Source organism: Pan paniscus, chromosome 7 (genome assembly GCF_029289425.2).
Source record: "Pan paniscus chromosome 7, NHGRI_mPanPan1-v2.0_pri, whole genome shotgun sequence".
Classification (NCBI taxonomy): domain Eukaryota; kingdom Metazoa; phylum Chordata; class Mammalia; order Primates; family Hominidae; genus Pan; species Pan paniscus.
Genome location: NC_073256.2, coordinates 147,227,182 through 147,247,558, shown reverse-complemented (window position 1 = coordinate 147,247,558; position 20,377 = coordinate 147,227,182). Strand labels below are relative to the sequence as shown.

At 36.5% G+C, this 20,377-nt stretch overlaps 1 protein-coding gene and 1 non-coding gene across 13 annotated transcripts in view; both read left to right on the top strand.

Moving 5' to 3' along the window:
* Positions 1-20,377, top strand: part of CYRIB (CYFIP related Rac1 interactor B) — a 175,980-nt gene that overhangs the window by 138,485 nt on the left and 17,118 nt on the right. For all 12 annotated transcript variants that reach the window (XM_034966584.3, XM_034966590.3, XM_034966595.3 and 9 more), the window contains 2 exons: positions 7,814-7,935; positions 16,983-17,088. In XM_034966584.3, the coding sequence (XP_034822475.1) occupies positions 7,814-7,935; positions 16,983-17,088 (228 nt within the window). The remainder of the gene's footprint in view (positions 1-7,813; positions 7,936-16,982; positions 17,089-20,377) is intronic.
* Positions 10,594-10,720, top strand: LOC112440761 (small nucleolar RNA SNORA25). The gene has a single exon (XR_003028774.1). It is a non-coding gene; the product is annotated as a small nucleolar RNA SNORA25 (small nucleolar RNA).

The window sequence follows — 20,377 nt, the reverse complement described above, 5'->3', positions numbered from 1 at the left end:
TATCTATTTCTCTTTGCCTGCAGTAGACTGCGTTTGTCTTGCACTAAATGAATGTTTCCACTTTGCCATCTTTTTAACTGCTTTGCATGACTGAGCTATGAATTGTTTGAGTAAATTTCTGGTGCCTTCTAGAACTGGAAGTCCTATTTTATAGATTAAATTGTGATGATAAAATGTCTTTGAGTTTTTATAAGAGATTTCCTATCTCTTAGTTGGAGATTATTTTGTAATTTACGATCTATTCTCTAATGAAAACATTTTTATGAAAAAATTTTGTTGGAAAGGACAAGTACTACCTCAAGATTTATTAATAGAAGCAATATTTGGGGAAAACTTATAGTCAAGAAAAATCGACCAGGTTTCAGTTATTCTAGGGTACATATTTAAGTATTTCAAATATCAATCTGTTCATGAAGGCCATTCAGAGCTCAGTAATTTGGGCATAATATTAAAAGGTAAGTGTGAACCTAAATTATTTAATCTTTGCAGATAATTTGAAAAGTTAAAAAAATAGAATGTATTTATTTCAGGAATTTATTTTTTCTGACTCTAAATGAAAGGAAAAATAATGGGTTCACAGACCTTTAAGTAATTTGCCTTCTGTTTGTTTTATGTTGCATGACCTATTGTAATATGGTCTAAGAGTGGCAGGTAAGTGTCATTGACCTTGGTGCATGTTGCAAAGCTTTTGCTTTTTTTGGCTGTTGATATCGCTTTAGCTTGTCTGGTTGTTAAATTGAGAAGAATTATTAAATTGGTGTTTTAGTGTGAATGATGCTATTTTAACTGATCAATAGAAAATTGTTAGGAAAGGGTGAAGAGGTATTTCTTAGGTTTTTAATCATGTGATCCCTTATATTTTTAAGTGTTAGAATGTATTTTTATATACTTAAAATTTAAGACGTTTTCTGATTTTAAAAACAAAACAAATAAATCACTTAAACCCCCAGAAAGTCACTGCCTTTTCCTCCAACTTCAATTTAGTTTTTACAATTTTATGTAATTCATTCTATTTTATGAATCATTCTAAACCATGGCAGTTCATATGAACACATCAATTTATAGCTATCTCCATTTTGTAGAATAATTTGTGGTCTCTGGTTATTTTCTACTTTTATTCCATTTCTATAAAGGATCTGTTACAGTTTGGGTACTGTGTACAGGCTAGTAAAGAGTAGTAAATCAATATCAGGTCCATGTGAAATTGGGTTTCAGGGGAAATTGGGTTTTTAGGGGAAATACTATTAAATATTAGATGAATATTAGTTTTCTTGACCCTTCTCAACAATTTACCAGTGCTATGTTAAGTGCATGTTTAGCATGACTTTTAATCAGCTTGAGGATGTCGAGCAGATTGCTGACTTGAAGATATATTTTCAGATGAGGCAACTTACATTAGAGCTGTATTTTAGTTTATTTGCATCTGTTTCAAACCTGGTCTTGTGTCTTTTTCTGCTATTCTGTCTCCCTTTTCCTCTTTGTCTCAAATTCCTTACATTTACAGAATCTTGACTTTGATAGTCAAGATCTTGTTCAAGACTTGGCACTTGATCTTTTTGTAAACCTAGCATTATGTTATGGTCAAGTGGGAAGCATGAATTTAAATGTAGTATTTAAAAGATTACTTGGTCTTGGCTTTCCAATCTGTGGGAGTGTTTGGATCATTTTATACACACACACACACACACACACACACACTTTTTTTTTTTTTTTGATATGAGGTCTTACCCTGTCACCCAGACTAGAGTGCAGTGGCGCAATCTTAGCTCACTGCAACCTCTGCCTACCTGGCTCAAGGGATCCTCCCACCTCAGCCTCCAGAGTAGCTGGGACTACAGGCACATGCCACCAAGCCCAGCTAATTTTTCATATTTTTGGTAGAGATGGGGTTACACTCTGTTGCCCAGGCTGGTCTCAAACTCCTGAGCTCAAGTGATCCACCCACCTTGGCCTTCCAAAGTGCTGGGATTACAGGTGTGAACTACTGCACCTGGTACATTATTATAATTTAATAATAGTGACAGAAAAAGGTAAAAATTGCAAACAACAATAATAACCAATAATGCAGAAATACATATAAAATGTTAACTGTAAAGGCAGATATTGTTGCCTATATCAGCCAATGTAGATCTTCTGGTTTTATACTTACTGGTATACTATAAATGAAATTTAGCGACAGCATACTGTATACCAAACTGGAGTTTACCCATTGTTATTTCTTATTTAGATTTTTAGATACATTGTCTTTTGATTCTAACATTGGCATTATCTTAATTTAATCTCTGTATATTTTTCTTCTTTTTGGAAATATGCGTTTGTAAAAGCTTACCTTATAAGCTACTATGGTGACCTTGGCCTATCAGATGGGTGTTCTCTTAAACCGTTTTATACTGCTTTATACCAGACTCAAAATTGCCAACATAGTTATCTGCTAATTCTCAATAACTTAAAGCCACATTATTTTTGTTAGAGTAATTAGTACTGCATTGTTTATTTCTAGATGCACTTTAATATTCATGTCACCAGAGTAATTTAGTTTTACTATTTTATTAATCTGATTGATTAAGTCTATCCCAATATGTCTCTGCAGTTGGGTGACTATAGAAATAATTCATGCAGATTACCTGGCTATTTGTATCATATTATATACAAATGACATACTCTAGTGCATTTGAAACGTAATTTAATGGAATCTTGTAGTTTACAAAATTAAGATTGTCTTTAAAGTAAATCATTATTCCTTTAATTTACTCCTCTCATGACCCCTGTAACTCTTTTTCACTACAGTTCAACATACATTTATGCCTTGCCTCCTGTATACCAGCCAGTAGGTGCTGGGGTTGCAAAATAACTAAGATACAACCCATACATGCTGGAAGCTCTCAATCTAGTAGGAGAGGATAGAAACGAAAGCTCATAATTTTGTTTTGTTTTGTTTTTGAGACAGGGTCAGTCTCTGTCGCCCAGGCTGGAGTGCAGCGGCATGATCTCAGCTCACTGCAGCTTTGACCTCCCAGGCTGAAGTGACCCTTTCACCTCAGTACCCAAAAGTAGCTGGAATTACAGGTGCCCACCTGCCAGAAAACTCAGTTTTACTTAAATTATTTATTTTCAACGTGTAGCTCATGAAGATACTAACTTTAAATGGCAGTGAGTAGATTGAGAATCATCATGGAAGACCTTTTTTTTTTTTTTTTTTTCTTGAGATGGAGTCTTACTCCGTCACCCAATCTGGAGTGCAATGGCATGATCTTGGCTCACTGCATCCTCCACTTCTGGGTTCAAGTGATTCTCCTACCTCAGCCTCCCGAGTAGCTGGGATTACAGGCATGCAGCACCACACCCAGCTAATTTTTTTATTTTTAGTAGAGATGGGGTTTCACCATGTTGTCCAGGCTGGTCTCAAACTCCTGACCTCAGGTGATCCACCTGCCTCAGCCTCCCAAAGTGCTGGGATTACAGGTGTGGGCCACCACACGTGGCCCATCATGGAAGACTTTCTGATGGTGATGTTTGAATTGGGTTTTGGAGAGTGAATTAGAATGTTTTGAACTAATATAGTAAAGGACGGTAGAAAGAAGGAACAACATGGACGGAGACCTTAAGGCATGAAATGTCATTCTGTATTCAGTTAAACGTTTAGTCTTGATAGAAGGATTTTTTCCTTAGAACAGATTACACCTATATGATAAGATTTTATTTTGTTTTTATTTAATAATAGTTCAGTTAAAATATAAGCCCAAAATTGCTCCATAAAATTTGGCAGCAGTTATGCTATTGACAGCATATAAAAAGCACTCAATCGAGCTAGGTGCAGTGGCTCATGGCTATAATTCCAGCACTTTGGGAGGCCACAGCAAAAGGATCACTTGAGTCAAGGAGTTTGAGACCAGTCTGGGCAACATGGCAAGACTCTATCTGTATGAAAAAAAATTTTTTTTAATTAGCTGGGAATAGTGATGTGTGCCCTTGCAGTGAGCTGTGATTTGCTCTACTGCACTCCACCTTGAGTAGCAGAGTGAAACTGTCTTTGAAAAAAAAAAAAAACACTGAATGGGGGCCTGCATAGCCTCTTCTAGTTGTTGGAATTTCCTATTTTATAACAAGTGTTAATTTATAGCTTATTCTAATGACAAATCTTTAGCCTCAGTAACTTCCATATCTGCTAGCTCACTAAATTCTAGTTCTTGGGAGAAAAGAGACTTGTATTTAGTTTTGTGTCCTTTCCCAATCTTAGCATAGTGCTTTTTAAATGATAGAAGTTCAGTAAGTATTTTTAAAACTTGACTCACTTACCTCCAGGGAAATCAAAATAGGAGAGTAAATAGAGGTAGTCATTTGTTAAGGGAGAAATAGAGTATATTTTCTCTGATTCTGTTATAGTGCCTTTCCATTGAGTCATGCATTTCCTCTATAGTTCTTGTGTCCTTTGTGTTACTTGTTTCCCCCTTATCATTTAGAAATATTGGAACCTACTCTAACTTATTTTTTCATTTATCTCTTGCCTAGTTTCAGTTGGTTTTGCCCTGTACTTTGAAATATCTTTATTCTGGTGTCATCTTTCTTATATTTATTTTTCAAAAATGATATAGGATCATAGTTATTCAGAAATCAAAAAGCATAGTAGTCTCCTTTAATTCATGCCAGAGGCTTATTTATGTCTCTGTACCCTCTCATTCATTCAAAATGTATTACAGAAAATCTAGGTACTGAGTTTACAGATGTACCAGTGGTACATACTGTACATTCTGGTCTCTGTCTTGATGTAACTTACAGAGATAGATTGCGTAGGTTTATTAAATGAATTAATGTAAAATTAAAGCAGAAAGACCCCTTATCACAATTATAATTTTTATGTTGACTTTTTATTTTTTCATTTCATAGTTAATCTTTGCTTCTTTTTATATTATAACGACTTCAATTTTAGCAGTTATATTGACTCTTTTTCTACCCTCCACCCTATAGGAAATTAGTGTGAAGTTAATAAAATTTTTAATTTACCTTCAATAAGAACAATTGAAACATGCCTTAATTTCCCTTGAACAGCTTTAAAAACTAAGCTTGATGAGTAATGAATATGTCTACTCTCAGTAGTAGATACATTATTTTGCAATTTTGCATGTCCTTTTGTAAGCTGACTAAATGGTACTTTTTTTTTTTAATAGTAAAGCCATTTTTTTCTATGGAAAATCAAAGTGACAAGTCTTGGTTGCATTATATAGTACCGTTTTTTGAAAAAAATAAAATAAAAAGCTTTGTTTTATACAGCTTTTCCCCCTTCCTAGTATTTCACCCTTTTGCATGACTTGCTTTCAGTAAAGTAGTGCTTACTTGTCTGCTATTTTCTGTTTGTCTTCATTTCTATAGCAGTCTTCAGCAGCTTTCAAAATTATAAATGTGACTTTCCTGTGACAGTCTAAAAAATGTTTAATCATTGTGGTGCTGGGTGTTTTTCTCACCCTAAAGGGAAACTTAAATCTTCTCCTCTATTTTTAAATTTCTTGGTACTTATTAAACCTTTACTAGTTATTAACCACTTACAAGGTCTACTTAAATCTACTTGATAATGTTTTGTTTGTATGTTAAGTCTCAGTGTCACATTTTTATGTTAACAGCTAGTCACCACACCTAAAATACATAGTCTAGCATTTTCAAACTTCACAGATACCTTTGATATATAATAGCTAAACTATTGTCCTTTGTCATGAATTCCCACTTCATGAATTCAAACTAAATACGTGTCTACTATTGATGTTATGTCTGTAGTTTCACAATTCCATATGAAAAAGTGTAAGACTGTCGTTTTTTGCATGTAAAACATATTTTTCTCTACTGAATCTGATGTAAGTATAAAAGTTATGAAGTGTGCTTTTTTAAAAAGAGTGTATGTCTAACTATTACATTGGAAAATATGGTCTGGCTAAATGTAAAATATTTAGCAGTAAATTATTACTGCTAAATAGCAAAGCTTGATCTATAAGAAAGCTAACCATTTAGTTGCAATATCAGTATTTGTTCCTAGTGATAATACCTTTGTAGCCTTGGATAGAGAGTCTTTTTAATTTTTCAATTGGCTCCTCTTGTATAATTATTTTGTCACAGTATTTTCTTCCTAAAAAATGATTTCTGAAAAGAAATTTGAAAAATAAGGGAACAGATATGTAAACACATTCTTAAGTTGACTTTACATATGAATGTTACTTTATTGTTGCTGTAGTACTGTTTTACATATGTTGAGTTTAAAATTTGGTAATGTAATTATTGAATTTTTTGAAAAATGTGGTATATTTTTGACTATTTGGCAGGTTTATTAGGTAGAATTGAATTATGACTTGCTCCAAGCACAAAATAACGTTACAGTTTTTAGGGATCTTTACTCCCAGTTTCACGTGTAAACAAAGTTTCTTTACAATGTTCTAAGTAAAGGAATAAAGAAATCATTGTGTATTTGTGGTGAGGTGAAAAGGAGCAGAAAAGTCTAGTTAACTAATTTTATATGATTGGTAGACAAAGATTTACCAAAAACCTTCTTGTTTGTTAAAATATTTTTAAATTTAAAAGACCAGTGTGATAGTATTAAAAACGTTCTTACTTCATCTTATAAATTTGGACTGATTCCTTTTCCCTCATAAGAGAAAATTTTAGCATGGAGGAATTCTGCCAGTCATTTTTCTCTAAAATATGATAATCATAATGTTTATGATTTTAAGTGCTTTATGCCTTACCTGTGGTGCTGAATGTGGCCTAGTTGGAAAGATTTGTAAAGAAACCTTCATTTCCTCTTAGAGTCCACCTTTTTCCTTAAAATATAAAAGATTTGTCTTTAGAGAAACAAATGACCAGTATTATTAAAAGCAAGATTTCTGTTAACTTGAGTCAAACAGAGAGAAATCCAGATTTAGTCATTCATTAACATATGTTTTGTGGCTAACACCACAGGTGGTGAAAATGCCCATATGTTTGTGTCCTTGATTCTGCTTTTTATAACTGTAATTCTTCCTTCATTTTTGTCTTACTCCCGAGTGTGTAGGAACTCAGATTTTCTTTAGTATTTCAAAATTTCAGTAGTAGTATTGTAGTGTAGCTTAAAGTATCTAGTTTTCAGCAGCTGAGTAATTGTGGAGCAGTTTTATAACTTGAAATCCTCTGCACAGGATTCTTGACCTTCTGTTCATCAGCAGAATAGTTCAGTGATACTCTCTTGGGTTTGTTGTTAGATATATATATCCTCTCTTCTTTAACCTATAATATCATATATGTTGAGACACTTTCGAAGCGATTCCTGGAAAAGGGGGTGAGCACCTAAAAACTATTAAAGTTTTTTTACTTTTTTATATCAAAACTCAGTCATTAAAAGTAAAATGAACTTTATAGGAAAATCAAAAGTTTGTCTTAAACTATACATGAGCAACATGTTTTAGTAGGCTTTCTTTTGCATTAAAATCTGTGATTTCTGATGCATTTACAGTGATAGTGATGAATGTAGTAGAAAACGTGATTGTTAAAACTATCACAATTAAAAATTTTAATTATTCTCAGATTGATTTAATATACCAAGTCCTAATTTGGAACTTAAACTAAGTTAATAATGTTTGGTGTTCCCTTGTTTTCTGTAATATCTATGAACTTGAAACTAGTCATTTAAATGTAGAACTATGGAAAAAGTATTAGTCTTTTCTTTAAAAGTTCAAAGTTAACATTAAGTAGAATTAACTCATCTTTGGAAATTTGGGTTGTTAATTGCTTAGAGTTACACATGTATTTTTAAAAATTCATGTCACTGTAAATTTTCTTGTGCTTTCCTGCTGTTTAGATGCCCAGCCTACAGAGTCTGAGAAGGAAATTTATAATCAGGTGAATGTAGTATTAAAAGATGCAGAAGGCATCTTGGAGGACTTGCAGTCATACAGAGGAGCTGGCCACGAAATACGAGAGGTAAAGCGCATTTATGTATTTTCTAGTTAACTGAAACTTACTGTCCCACCTCTTTGTAATCTCTTGTTTTCTAGACTTCAGAATTCTATATTTCATATTAAGTATTATATTTGAAGGATGCTCACTTGGCATTGTTTCAGAAGTGATTGCAGTGAAATGAGCATAAAAGGAAAAACTGTGTTCCATAAATAGGTAGTTTTTGTAAATTAAGAAAATGTTATTTACTTTTTGGGTTGCTCTTATACCTGAAATTTGCAGTATTTATGTGGTGCTTCCTAGGAGAAAGTGGAAATCATCCTTGCAGTCAGTACACCTTCCCCATGACTTTACATCACAAAGAAAATATGTAGTGTGGTCTCCCTCAACTTTCCTCTCCCAAGCTGCTGAACTTTTTCAGGTTTGCATTCATCTCATTTTTTGTTTCTTTTGTTTTTCAGAAGAAGCTGTGTCCTTGCTTCTTTCCAAGACTGACTTCTTTACCTTTGTTCTTCATCCTGTTCTGAAACTTTACTCTTTTAATTATTTCTTCTTCTCTTAATTAAATCTTCTATCTTTTTTCTTTTACTGAATTCTTCCCCGTAGCATATCCATGTTTAGGTGTCCAGAACTACACAGAGGAACTCCCTGTCCCCTGGGCCTTCATCTCTCCCCTTCTCATTACTGCATTTGTTGAAGCCATTGCCCGTGCTGTGTTTCTTGATTCTTCCCATCCTCTGTTTTGTTTATTATTGTCTATAACAGAGTGCAGAGGTCATCAGGGTCACTCTTCGGGGCATACATTCCATATCCACCTTGATTTCTCTTCTGACATTTGGAGTACTAGTGAAGGCAGAATCAAGTGCAGACACCAGAAGGTGGTGATTCAAAACATGTGTTGGTGATTGACCAAATGTTTAGGGCAAGGGAAGAGAGAGAGTTAAATGATTCCATGGTGTTTATTTTATTTTGAGACAGGGTTTAGCTCCGTCACCCTGCTGGAGTGCAGTGGTGCAACCACAGCTCACTACAGTCTCAACCTGCTGGGCTCAAGTGATCGTCTTGCCTCAGTCTCCCAAGTAGCTGGCACTCACCACCATGCCTGGCTAATCCCCTGCCAAATAGAGGCAGGGTTTGCCATGTTGCCGAGGCTGGTCTTGAACTCCTGGCCTCAGTGATCCCCCCCCGCCGCCCCAACCTGCTTTGGCCTCCCAAAGTGTTGGAATTACAGGCATGAGCCACCATGCCTGGCCCTTGTTTTTATTTTACATTAGCAGATCGTAGTGTCATTAACTGAGGGAAATTCTGGTGTGAATTCTGTTTGTTGATATGCACCCTTCCTTTGTTTTTGTCTGGAATGCCCTTCCTTTCATTTTTTTCTTCAACGCCCCCCCTCCCCCCGCCCCCCCATAATCTCCTACTTCCTCTAACTCTTTTGCCCACTTTATACACATTTCTTTTGTGGGAACCATTCTTTTTTTTGGGCGGGGGGGAGGTAAAACATTACTATTGAGTGTTTATCTCTGTACCACTGTACTTCCAGCTTGAGGAAGGTAAACCTGGTTTCTTATATATTTTGTTATTATCAGCACCTAGTACATTGTAAACTTACAGCACTTAGTAAGCGGTTAGCTGTTGAACAAATAAATACAAGGGCTTTGGTCTTGGCATTGTTATTGGCTTAAGTAAAACCTTAAGATTTCAGTAACTAAGGCATATAAGCATTTCTGTGAAATTCAAGTTCTCTAAACATTTAAACGTATTTTGAAAAATCAAACATTTGTGGAAGTGAAAGATTTAAATGATTTAGTAGGATCTTAATTAATTGGTAAAATTTTTTATGATGGTTATCAGTGCTACAAATTAGTTTAAATTGTTTATAAGTGTTAGGTCATTAAACTTCTTTAAAGCTTGTTGTTATGAAGAGAAAAATCTTACTCGCTATAGAGACAAACACTATTCATTACCTGTTTGATTTTTTTTTTTTTTTTTTTTTTGAGGCAGAGTTTTACTCTTGTCACCCAGGCTGGAGTGCAGTGGCACAATCTCGGCTCACTGCAACCTCCACCTCCCAGGTTCAAGCAATTCTGCCTCAGCCTCCCCAAGTAGCTGGGATTACAGGCATGCACCACCATGCCCAGCTAATTTTTGTATTTTTAGTAGAGATGGGATTTCACCATGTTGGCCAGGCTGGTCTCAAACTCCTGACCTCAGGTGATCCACCCACCTCCGCCTCCCAAAGTGCTGGGATTACAGGCGTGAACCACCGCGCCCAGCCTTTTTTTCTTTCTTCTTCATTTTTTTTTCTTCTTTTTTTTTTTTTTTTAAATATGGAACTCTTAGGCTTTTTTTAATGGGGTTTCGCTCTGTTGGCCAAGTTGGTCTTGAACTCTTGGCCTCAAGCAGTCCTCCCGCCTCAGCCTCCCAAAGTGCTAGGATTATAGGTATGAGCCACTGTGCCCAGCCCGGGTTTTTTTTTTTTTTTTTTTTTTTTTTTTTTTTATTGCAGTACTTCCCATTGGGAGAATTATTCTGCTTCTGTGTGTGGGAAGGCTTTCTACAGTAAAATAATAATAATAATAGTGTTTTCTCTAAAGTCTGCTTATATATTTGATTGAATGCATATTAAGATTCATTTGTAATCTTCTGGAATAGAGTATAGTGGTAGAAAAGTTTATATATAGGATATATCAAAGAGACTTTCTAGGGCTGGGAAACCAGGATCTCGTAATGCTATGACCAAAGATTGAAGTTTTGCATAGGATACCGTAGTCACTCAGTAGTGCTGTTTTCCTGAGGAAATACAAGACATAGCCACGCATAGTTCACTCAAAAATAGTCCATGATTGGTGATGTGAGAAAGTAAGTAAGTGTCTCCAAGTTTAAAAGAAAAGAGAAAGTTTACATAGAAAAATAACATTGAAGAACACCAAAATATAAGGGAAAAGTAAAAAGCAATGGTAAGTAATTCGTCTTACCAGGCTTGAAACAACTTATAAAGGTACCATTGTTAAACATTGATAAATGAAGTAATAAAAGAGAAATAGGCATTGAAATACAAAATATGTAAGCTAAAAAACGGAAAAGCTGCATTTAAATCTACTGTAGATCGGGGACAAATATGTAACTATTGAAGCAGTTGAAATTTTTGTTGAGAAGTTGATGCAGGTTTAATGATACAATGAGAAAAGATTTCTGAAGAGTAGGGAAACAAATTAAGAAAGGAATGTACAAATAAAAGATGAATATACACCAAATATACAAATAACTGATGTGTTACAACAGTCATAGGTCAATAATTAAATTGCTAATAGTGTTAATTAATAAGACTTAGAGCAGCCAACTATTCTACCTATAAAAAAGCACGGACAACAGAAAAAATGGTCAGCTTTGCTAGTAAGTGCACATCACTGTGAAGAAGTTTTGGTTGGTTTGTGAAGAAACAGTAATCTCAGTTAGTGCAAGAAGTATTGTAAAATGGGTAGTCTTTTTGGAGGTCGGTTTGAAGTATATTTAAAAAAAACTATAAAATTGTTTGTGCTCTTGTACCAGGTACTTATATTTTATAAAACATTGCAAACAACTGTAGTTTAAGAGGAAATGTCAATGTAAAAACTGGTATGGCCGCCTTATTCATAGTAGCAAAAATGTGGAAGCAATTCACAGCGTTATTATGAAGATAAAATTAGACAATCCATGTAAACAGCATAGCACCGTGTCTGATACACAGCTAAAATGAACTGAGAGTTTTCTTATTATTACTATACTAATAATGTTGAATTATATATTAATATATTTTAGTTTAAATAATTTTTTAAACATTATTAAATAGAATAAAATTTGATTTAAGATAGAATCTATTAAATAAACAATGCTTATTGTCTAGGATTAACTACCTAGAGGGAAATAAGTACTTTCCATTAATGTAATATGTCCCTAACCGTTTTAACTTTTTTTTTGTAAATTTAAAAAAAATAAATAGCCAGATTTGGTGGCACACACCTGTAATCCTAGCACTTTGGGAGGCCAAGACAGGTGTATCACCTGAGATCAGGGGTTCAAGACCAGCCTGATTAACATAGTAAAACCGCATCTCTACTAAAAAAAAAAAAAAAGCCAGGTGTGGTGGCGCATGCCTGTAATTCGAGCTACTTGGGAGTCTGAGACAAGAGAATCACTTGTACCTGGGTGGTGGAGGTTACAGTGAGCTGAGATTGCACCATTGCACTCCAGCCTGGGCAACAAGAGTGAAACTCCATCAAAATAAATAAATAGAGACAGAGAGACAGACTTGCTGTGTTGCCGAGACTGGTCTTGAACTCCTGGCCTCAAGCGATCCTTCTGTCTCAGCGTCCCAAAGTGCTAGGATTACAGGCGTGAGCCAGTGTGCCCAGCCAGTTTAATATTTTTGAAAATAAGTTATACCTGCTCCGTAATAACCTCACCATTGACATTTACTAAGTGCCCTTTTTCATGTTGGGCTATAATGGGTGTTGACCCAAAACCTTATCTAACAGAGTAAATTATTGTGAGAGGACAAGGAATTAGAAGTATAAGGAAGAACCATAAAATGTTTATTATAAGAGAGCAGCCAGTGTCTTCAGTTCTAAATCTAGGCAAGGCAGGGGCAGGGAAATAGTTATCTCTGTCCAGTTATGAAAATGGGTGACATTTGCTAGAGCATTTTTATATTGTGAGAATGAATTGATATTTAGAAAAGCATTTTTAGATCCTTGCAAGAAAATAGGATCGACTTCTTTAAGAGAAGAAAATAAAATTTTAACTTTTGTCTATTTGCTTTTTTGTTGTTGTTACTGTTTTTAGTTTAATAGACATTTATTCCTTTAGTTGAACAATCTCTATATACAGTCAAAATGTGTGGTTTAAGTTATTATTATTATTTTTTTTAGTAGAAAGGAATTTAGATCTCAAGAACTTCTGTGAACTTTCTATGAATATTCCCTGGAAATCAGTTAACCAAGCCTTTTGAATCCCATAGAGAAGATAGGAGAAAAATTAGTCCATAGAAACCAGTATTTAAATTAAAGCCAGCAAATCCAGAATTGAGAAGAATTGTGCAATTCCTTTTCTGCATTTCCTTCACACTCAAATTTACCCTGGTAGACAGTAGCCTAGTCTATGGAAAAACGTGATAAAAACAAATGCAATGCATTGTGGTGATATGTAAATGTTGGCACATACCTGATGTTCCAGCTTTGTGGAATGATAAGGATTTTAGGGTAGTTTGACTAGGGACAAGAAAAATAACTGCACACAACACATACGGTTAGATTGGAAACCAGGAACTTATACTGGGGCTTCAATTATGACTTTTCTCTGTAGCCTGTGAGTGTGGACAGAGTGGGTTGGCTCAAGATGTTTTTATTTGTAAGGCTAACTGGTCTAAGAATGATGTACATACTTCTGAATAGCCAACTATTTTCCCCGATGTGGCTGAAGGGATTCATAATGGTCACAAATTAGTGTTACTGATAAATATTTTAAAAACTTGATCAAAGTTGACTTTTTCTACCCTCACACTTGAAAGGTATTTATCTAAAGCTTACTGGCTTCCCATCCTAGCATTGATTAGTAGTTTGTAAAAGTTAAGGTTAATAATTCATATTTATATAACATTCAGTTTCACAATACGCCAGTGTAAATAGCCTTACTGACTACTATCCATTGATTTCTATAGAGCTATGGCATTGGAACTTTTATGTGAACTTAAAATGCTACTGTGGAGACTGAGGCAGTTTTGTTTAGGTTAACCCAGATTTGTTTCATTCCTAAGAAAAGCCTCTTGCAACACGTTTATTATTCTGAGAAATGGTGGCATTTTTGGAAACTTTTCTCTCAGAAACAGGAGTCATACAAATGGAACAATAGATTAAATTAAAAAATGTGGATTCTATTTGAGTCCATGATTTTCTACATATGATCACGACATAGGGTTAAGGTATCCTCCTCCCACTCTGCAAATGTCTAAAGCAAAACTAAACTTAAAAAGTTTGTACTTGCTGAACCCAGCTACTTGAAAGTAAACCAGCACAGTGTTGCCATCACCCCAATAAAGCTGTAAGATTAATCACATGCACCAGACAAATCTGCAGAGCTAAAGAATTTATTTTAAACCTCCTGCACCACACAGCATGTTTTAAACACTTGACATGTAACTCCAAAGTTTATCTTACTAGAAAGAAGACATACTATCACTTTAAGTTTTATGATTTGACAAAGCATTCATGAAATAATCTGCAGACTGTTTTTGAAAAGTAACACCTGTAAACAAACATAACTATCCTAAATTGTTTATTAGATGTTAATTATACAAACATATATTAGTGGTGAAGGTGGAGCTGGAGAGCATTCTACCTTCTCCAAGCTGCATGGCAAGAACCAGACACAGTTTTGTGGAATTTAGGGACCATCCAAGCCATTGCTCTTTCAGCTGGCAGATGTCAGCCCACGCATCACCCTGTGCTTATAGACTGGTATGGTGATCTGTTGGGTGTCAGGACTTCTTCTATAGCTTTATGGAATTGATCAATGAGGAAAACCTCAAAAATGTGTACGTGGAGTCTTCACCAACCCAGTAAGAATTCAGGACGCGGCCCCACAGTGGTGTCCAGCTCACTCCTTAGCAATGTACCGAAGGCTTTGAGCAAACTTCAGCAGATTACCACCATAAAGGACAGGCTACCCGTACATTGCACCCTTAGGAACTGGGCATTTTCAGCCGCCACAGTACACACAAATCCTATATATGACATAACCTTGTGTGGCCTAGTCTGCACACTTTATTGGGCTGGGTGGGGCCAGGATCTCTGTGGAGAGAAGAGAGCTGATGGTACTGCCATCAGTGAAAGCACACTACATCAAACTACTTCTTCCTCCATGCCTCCTGGATGGACTTGTGTGTACCCATCTTGGCTTATTTGCTGGCTGCCACCAGACAGAAAGGCTTATTTACTTGTCTGCTGAATAACAAATACAAGAAACAAATTTTTACTACCTGATAGAAATCATTACCAAGTCTGGGCCTGAGGCCAAAGGATTTTTTTTCATCTATATCAGCATATCAAGGTCTCTTTGAGATGTTCTTATTACTATAGAATGTGAACAAAGGATTGTTACATGTTGTAATGTCAGATTTTTTTCAATACAATATTTCTAGATTAATGACATAAGTAGGATTGACTTCAGGCTTCTATTGGGTTTAAGCATCATTTAAAAATATTGAATAAAACATCAATTTGAAAATGGTGCCAAGCTTGTAAAGTAAATTGCTTAACCAGTATATAGCCCATTAATTCAGTTTGCAGCTAATTTGTTCAGAGCATCCGTTAAATCTGTCTGGGTTCAATTTTATTTTGCTTTCCTGAATTTTTGTTTTTTGTGTGGATGGAGTCAGAATACTAGTGCCTTGGGAGTATCGAGACATGTCATATAACCTCTTGATAGTGTTTATAAGCAGGTCCCTGCTTTAGTTCTGAATTTCAGATGGTATGTTTAGTTTGTTTCAAGATGTTAGAGAAAGTAAATCAGGTTGTTGAAGAACATGTTAACTTCTGTAAAGGAGTACAAAAAACATCTATGGGCAAATGAAAGATAAAGACAAAAAATATGTATTTTTGGAAATAACCCTCTATTCAGAAAAGATTACTTAATGATTTGAAAGACTGGGTATAGAAGAAGTCATTTATATTAAGGATCTCTAGATTATATTTTCTTCCCTTTCAGATTTGAAACTAGTTTTTCATCTTACTCAGGAAAGCCTGAGAAAAGTTATTATCTAGAATAGGATAGGATTTTAGTTATAGAGAGTAAGTATCTGTGACAATTCTTCTTTTCTGTATTTTCTTTTTTTTTTTTTTTAAGACAGAGTCTCGCTCTATCACCCAGGCTGGAGGGCAATGGCATGATCTCGGCTCACTGCAGCCTCCACTTCCCGGGTTCAAGCAATTCTCCTGTCTCAGCCTCCTGAGTAACTGGGATTACAGGCACACACCACCACGCCTGACTAATTTTTGTATTTTTGGTAGAGACGGGGTTTCACCACATTGGTCAGGCTGGTCTCGAACTCCTGACCTCGTGATCCGCCTGCCTCAGCCTCCCAAAGTGCTGGGATTACAGGCGTGAGCCACGGCGCCCAGCTGACAATTCTTAAATCACAGTTTCAGCTTGATTTAGGTTCTTAAGTCGTAGGTAGTTTTCTTAATGCTAGTTTAGACCCTGGAATTTTAATTATTGGAAATTTCTTAGCCTGTTCCCAGAGTTGGCATCTTATTGTCTTACTTTTTGAGTTTTCTTTTCTACTGCTAAAATAATTCTTTGACAAAGAAATACTAAGAGACTCTGTGATATGGGAAACACATGCAATATTTTTTTTTTGTGGATCTGCTGGGCACCAAGGCATAATATATTTAACAAACATATTGGACCATTTTAAAATGTTCATTATGTTCATATCTATTGCAAGGATAACTAAAAATGTATTATGTTAGTTATGTATCTAACTAAGGTTGAAGTATCTATGGAGCTGAGAAGACCCACTCTTAGCACTCCTATGGAGTGTCTGTGGAGTTGAGAAGACTCACCCTTAGCACTCAATATAGAATATTCAACACTCAGCCGTGCGTGGTGGCTCACGCCTATAATCCCAGCACTTTGGGAGGCCAAGGTGGGTGGATCACCTGAGGTCAGGAGTTCGAGAGCAGCCTGGCCAACATGGCGAAACCCCATCCCTACTAAAAATAAAAAAATTCAGCTGGGTGTGGTGGCACGTGCCTGTAGTCCCAGCTACTTGGGAGGCTGAGGCAGGAGAATCACTTGAACCTGGGAGGCAGAGGTTGTAGTGAGCCGAGATCACGCCACTGCACTTAGCCTGGGCAACAGAGTGAGACGCTCTCTCAAAAAAAAAAAAATATTCAACACTCCTAGGTTCAATATTCTATATTTTATGGATTATACCAGGGTTTCCTATGTTTGCTAAAGCCTACATTTTAATGTAAAAATGAACCTTTTTTTTTTTTTTAACTCTAACTATTTTTATTCTTTGGATTTTGAAGGCAATCCAGCATCCAGCAGATGAGAAGTTGCAAGAGAAGGCATGGGGTGCAGTTGTTCCACTAGTAGGCAAATTAAAGAAATTTTACGAATTTTCTCAGAGGTTAGGTAAGTTGAAAGTTTTGTAATTGTGACTTCCCTAGTGAAAAAGATGTTTATTCATTCCAGAAGTTTAGAGTTTTTTATGTTCATAATGCTGAATTTGGCTTAGCATCTGTTTTATAAGTAAAGCAAGCTTGTTAGACTGTAAGATTATAGTTAATCTTCTTTCAACCCTGGCCTTTTAATTCATTTACACCATTTTTGTCCACAAGTTATTTTCCTCATCATCTGTTGTTTTACATACACGAATCTGAGCATTGATTTTAAATGATTTTAAGAACACAAAAGTTTGACTAACCAAGGGCCTGAGGATTACTTTCCTATATATGGGAAAAGGACTTACTGTAGCGATGGAGAGAGATTCTACCAAGTGATTTCTCATAATAGGACCCTTTAGCATCCAAAGAAATCAAGGAGGTTTTCTTGAAATTTTTACTGGTTACGCTTAATTCATGTATCTAAAACCATAGAAGATGAGAAATAGGCTGGGTGTGCTTGCTCATTTCTGTAATCCCAACACTTGGAGGCTGAGGTTGGGAGATTGCTTGAGCTCAGGAGTTCGAGACCAGCCTGGGCAACATGGCAAAATCCCGTCTCTAAAAAAAAAAAACAACAAACAAACAAAAATAAGCTGAGTGTGGTGGCACATGCTTGTGGTCTCATCTACTCTGGAGGCTGAGGTGGGAGGATCACCTGAGTCCAGGAAGTCAAGGCTGCAGTAGCTGTAATCACACCACTGCACTCCAGCCTGGGCGACAAAGTGAGACCCTGTCTCAAAAAAGAAAGAAAGAAATAGAAAGCTAATGATATACCCAAAGTTGTCTAGGGAGTTATTAAAGCAAAAAGAGTTCAAAACAGTTTGCTTTTTCTCTTGCTTGGGAAAAATTATTCAAAGGTCAGAATTGTGTCTTCAATATGAGTAAGCAAAATTGGAACTCCCTTTATTGGAGGAGGAGGAGGCAGAGCAGGTAAGATTTAGCCAGTTAGCTCTTTGTTTGATTTTAAAGTTGTAAATGTGAAGCACTTTATTTTGTACAGTGAATAGACACAGGAGAGGAATATACTGTAAGACTGAAGTCAAACTGGGGACCCAAAAGCTAAATTTAGACTTGAGAGATGTGATTTGTCTGGCCCACATAATTTTAAAAATTTCTAATTAGTTGCCAGGTTTAACACTTGGTCGCTGTATGGTTTTTTTTTTTTTTTCTTTAAGCCTCCAACTAGCAATAATTGATCTGCATGTTAGAGAGCCAGAACCACATGGCAAACCATCTCTGCCTCCATTACTTAGGACTTGTGCTTTCTAGTTTGTAATAAGTTTTTATTGCTTCATGTTTTTTAATATCTTACTATATTTATATTTGCTATTTGGCCATTTGTATTTGTAACTTCTGAAGTTGAAGTTCCATTTTTTGAAAATGCCTATGTTCTTAAAAAAAAGTGAGACAGTTGCTGTTTTTCCTTTAGATGCAGTACAGCCTGTTAAATGTAATGTTAAGACAGACAGTAGTTTGGATAGAAATATTGTATAAATTATCTTTTTCTTACTGGAAATAAGAATTGTAATTTATTTTCCCAATTTTAGTATTAGTTATTTTACAGTATTTGTCTTTCAATCAAGAGTCTCTATAGTTTGTAGCTTTGCACTTTATAACCTAATCAGCCTAGGTTTTCTGTCTTGGTTGTCTTGTCTACTATATACAGCTTTTCTTATGCTGGTTTCTGGCTGCATTTATAGTTAAATTGCTTTTGATGGTGCTCAGATGCTATTCAAGCTCATCTTGGTCTTTTAGCATATCCCAATAAACAAAGAATAATTGTAAAATAGGCCAAACTAGTTGGACTTAAGTGTTATATTTTTACCGTGGGAATTAATCGGTCTCGTGGTGTATGTCCCATCATGGGTGCTATTCCAGCACAAACAGCACCATGGAGCAGCATGCAACCATGAAGACACACATGATCCTTCAGAATCTTGCAGTTCTAAGGAGAAGGTTTCTTGGCCTGAGCACTACAGATACACCATGGGTTATACTTCAGAAGAAGGACCCTGATCCCTTGCCAGTTTGCATACTTACAATGGGACAGGGCAAGGATTACCTGCTTAATTTGAAGATACTCAGTTTTGCTGACAGGGTTTAACTACACTGCCCTGGTAAATGTGGGCGGCAAGCCACCCAGGTGCCGAGGCAAGAGACTGAGGACACGAGTTGTTCCAGTATAATAAAATATGAAACAATAATAGTTATACCAGATACAGATCTTAGATATGATTACATATGAATATCATTAATCATTAATTGGTACAATTACTCTTTATTCCAATATTATAATAATCCTCGCTCTATAATCATAACCTAGGAAAAGCCAGGCCATACAGAGATAGGAGCTGAGGGGACATAGTGAGGAGTGACCAGAAGACAAGAGTGCGAGCCTTCTGTTATGCCCAGGCAGGGCCACCAGAGGCCTCCTTAGTCTAGCGGTGACGCCAGCGTCTGGGAAGACGGCCGTTGCCAAGCGGACTGTGGTCTAGCGGTAGCCTCAGTGTCAAGGAAAAACACTCGCTACTTAGCAGACTGGGAAAGGGAGTCTCCCTTTCCCCGGGGGAGTTTAGAGAAGACTCTGCTCCTCCACCTCTTGTGGAGGGCCTGACATTAGTCAGGCCCACCTGCAGTTATCCGAAGGCCTAACCATCTCCCTGTGATGCTGTGCTTCAGTGGTCACGCTCCTAGTCCGCCTTTATGTTCCATCTTGTGCACCTGGCTCTGCCGTTTAGTTAGCAGTAGCAAATTAGTGAAAGTACTGAAAGTCCCTGATAAGCAGAAATAATAATGTAAGCTGTTTCGCTCTTTCTACTCTCTCTCCTCTCTCTCTCTGCCTTGGCTGCCAGGCAGGGAAGGGCCCCCTGTCCAGTGGACATGTGACCCATGTGGCCTTCCCTATCATTGGAGATGGCTCACACTCCTTATCCTGCCCCTTTGTCTTGTATCCAATAAATATCAGTGCAGCCTAGCATTCGGGGCCACTACCGGTCTCTGCGTCTTGGTGGTAGTGGTCCCCCGGGCCCAGCTGTCTTTTCTTATATCTCTTTGTCTTGTGTCTTTATTTCTACACTCTCTCGTCTCTGCACACGGGGAGAAACCCACCGACCCTGTGGGGCTGGACCCTACAGTAAACTTGCCATACTTGCTTGTTCTGTACTTGCTTGTTTTGTTCTGAGGCCTTGGAGCCCCTCCTGTTGAGGCAGATACCTAAGGGAAGGTTGTATGGTCAGGTAGTAGGACAAACTGCTTTG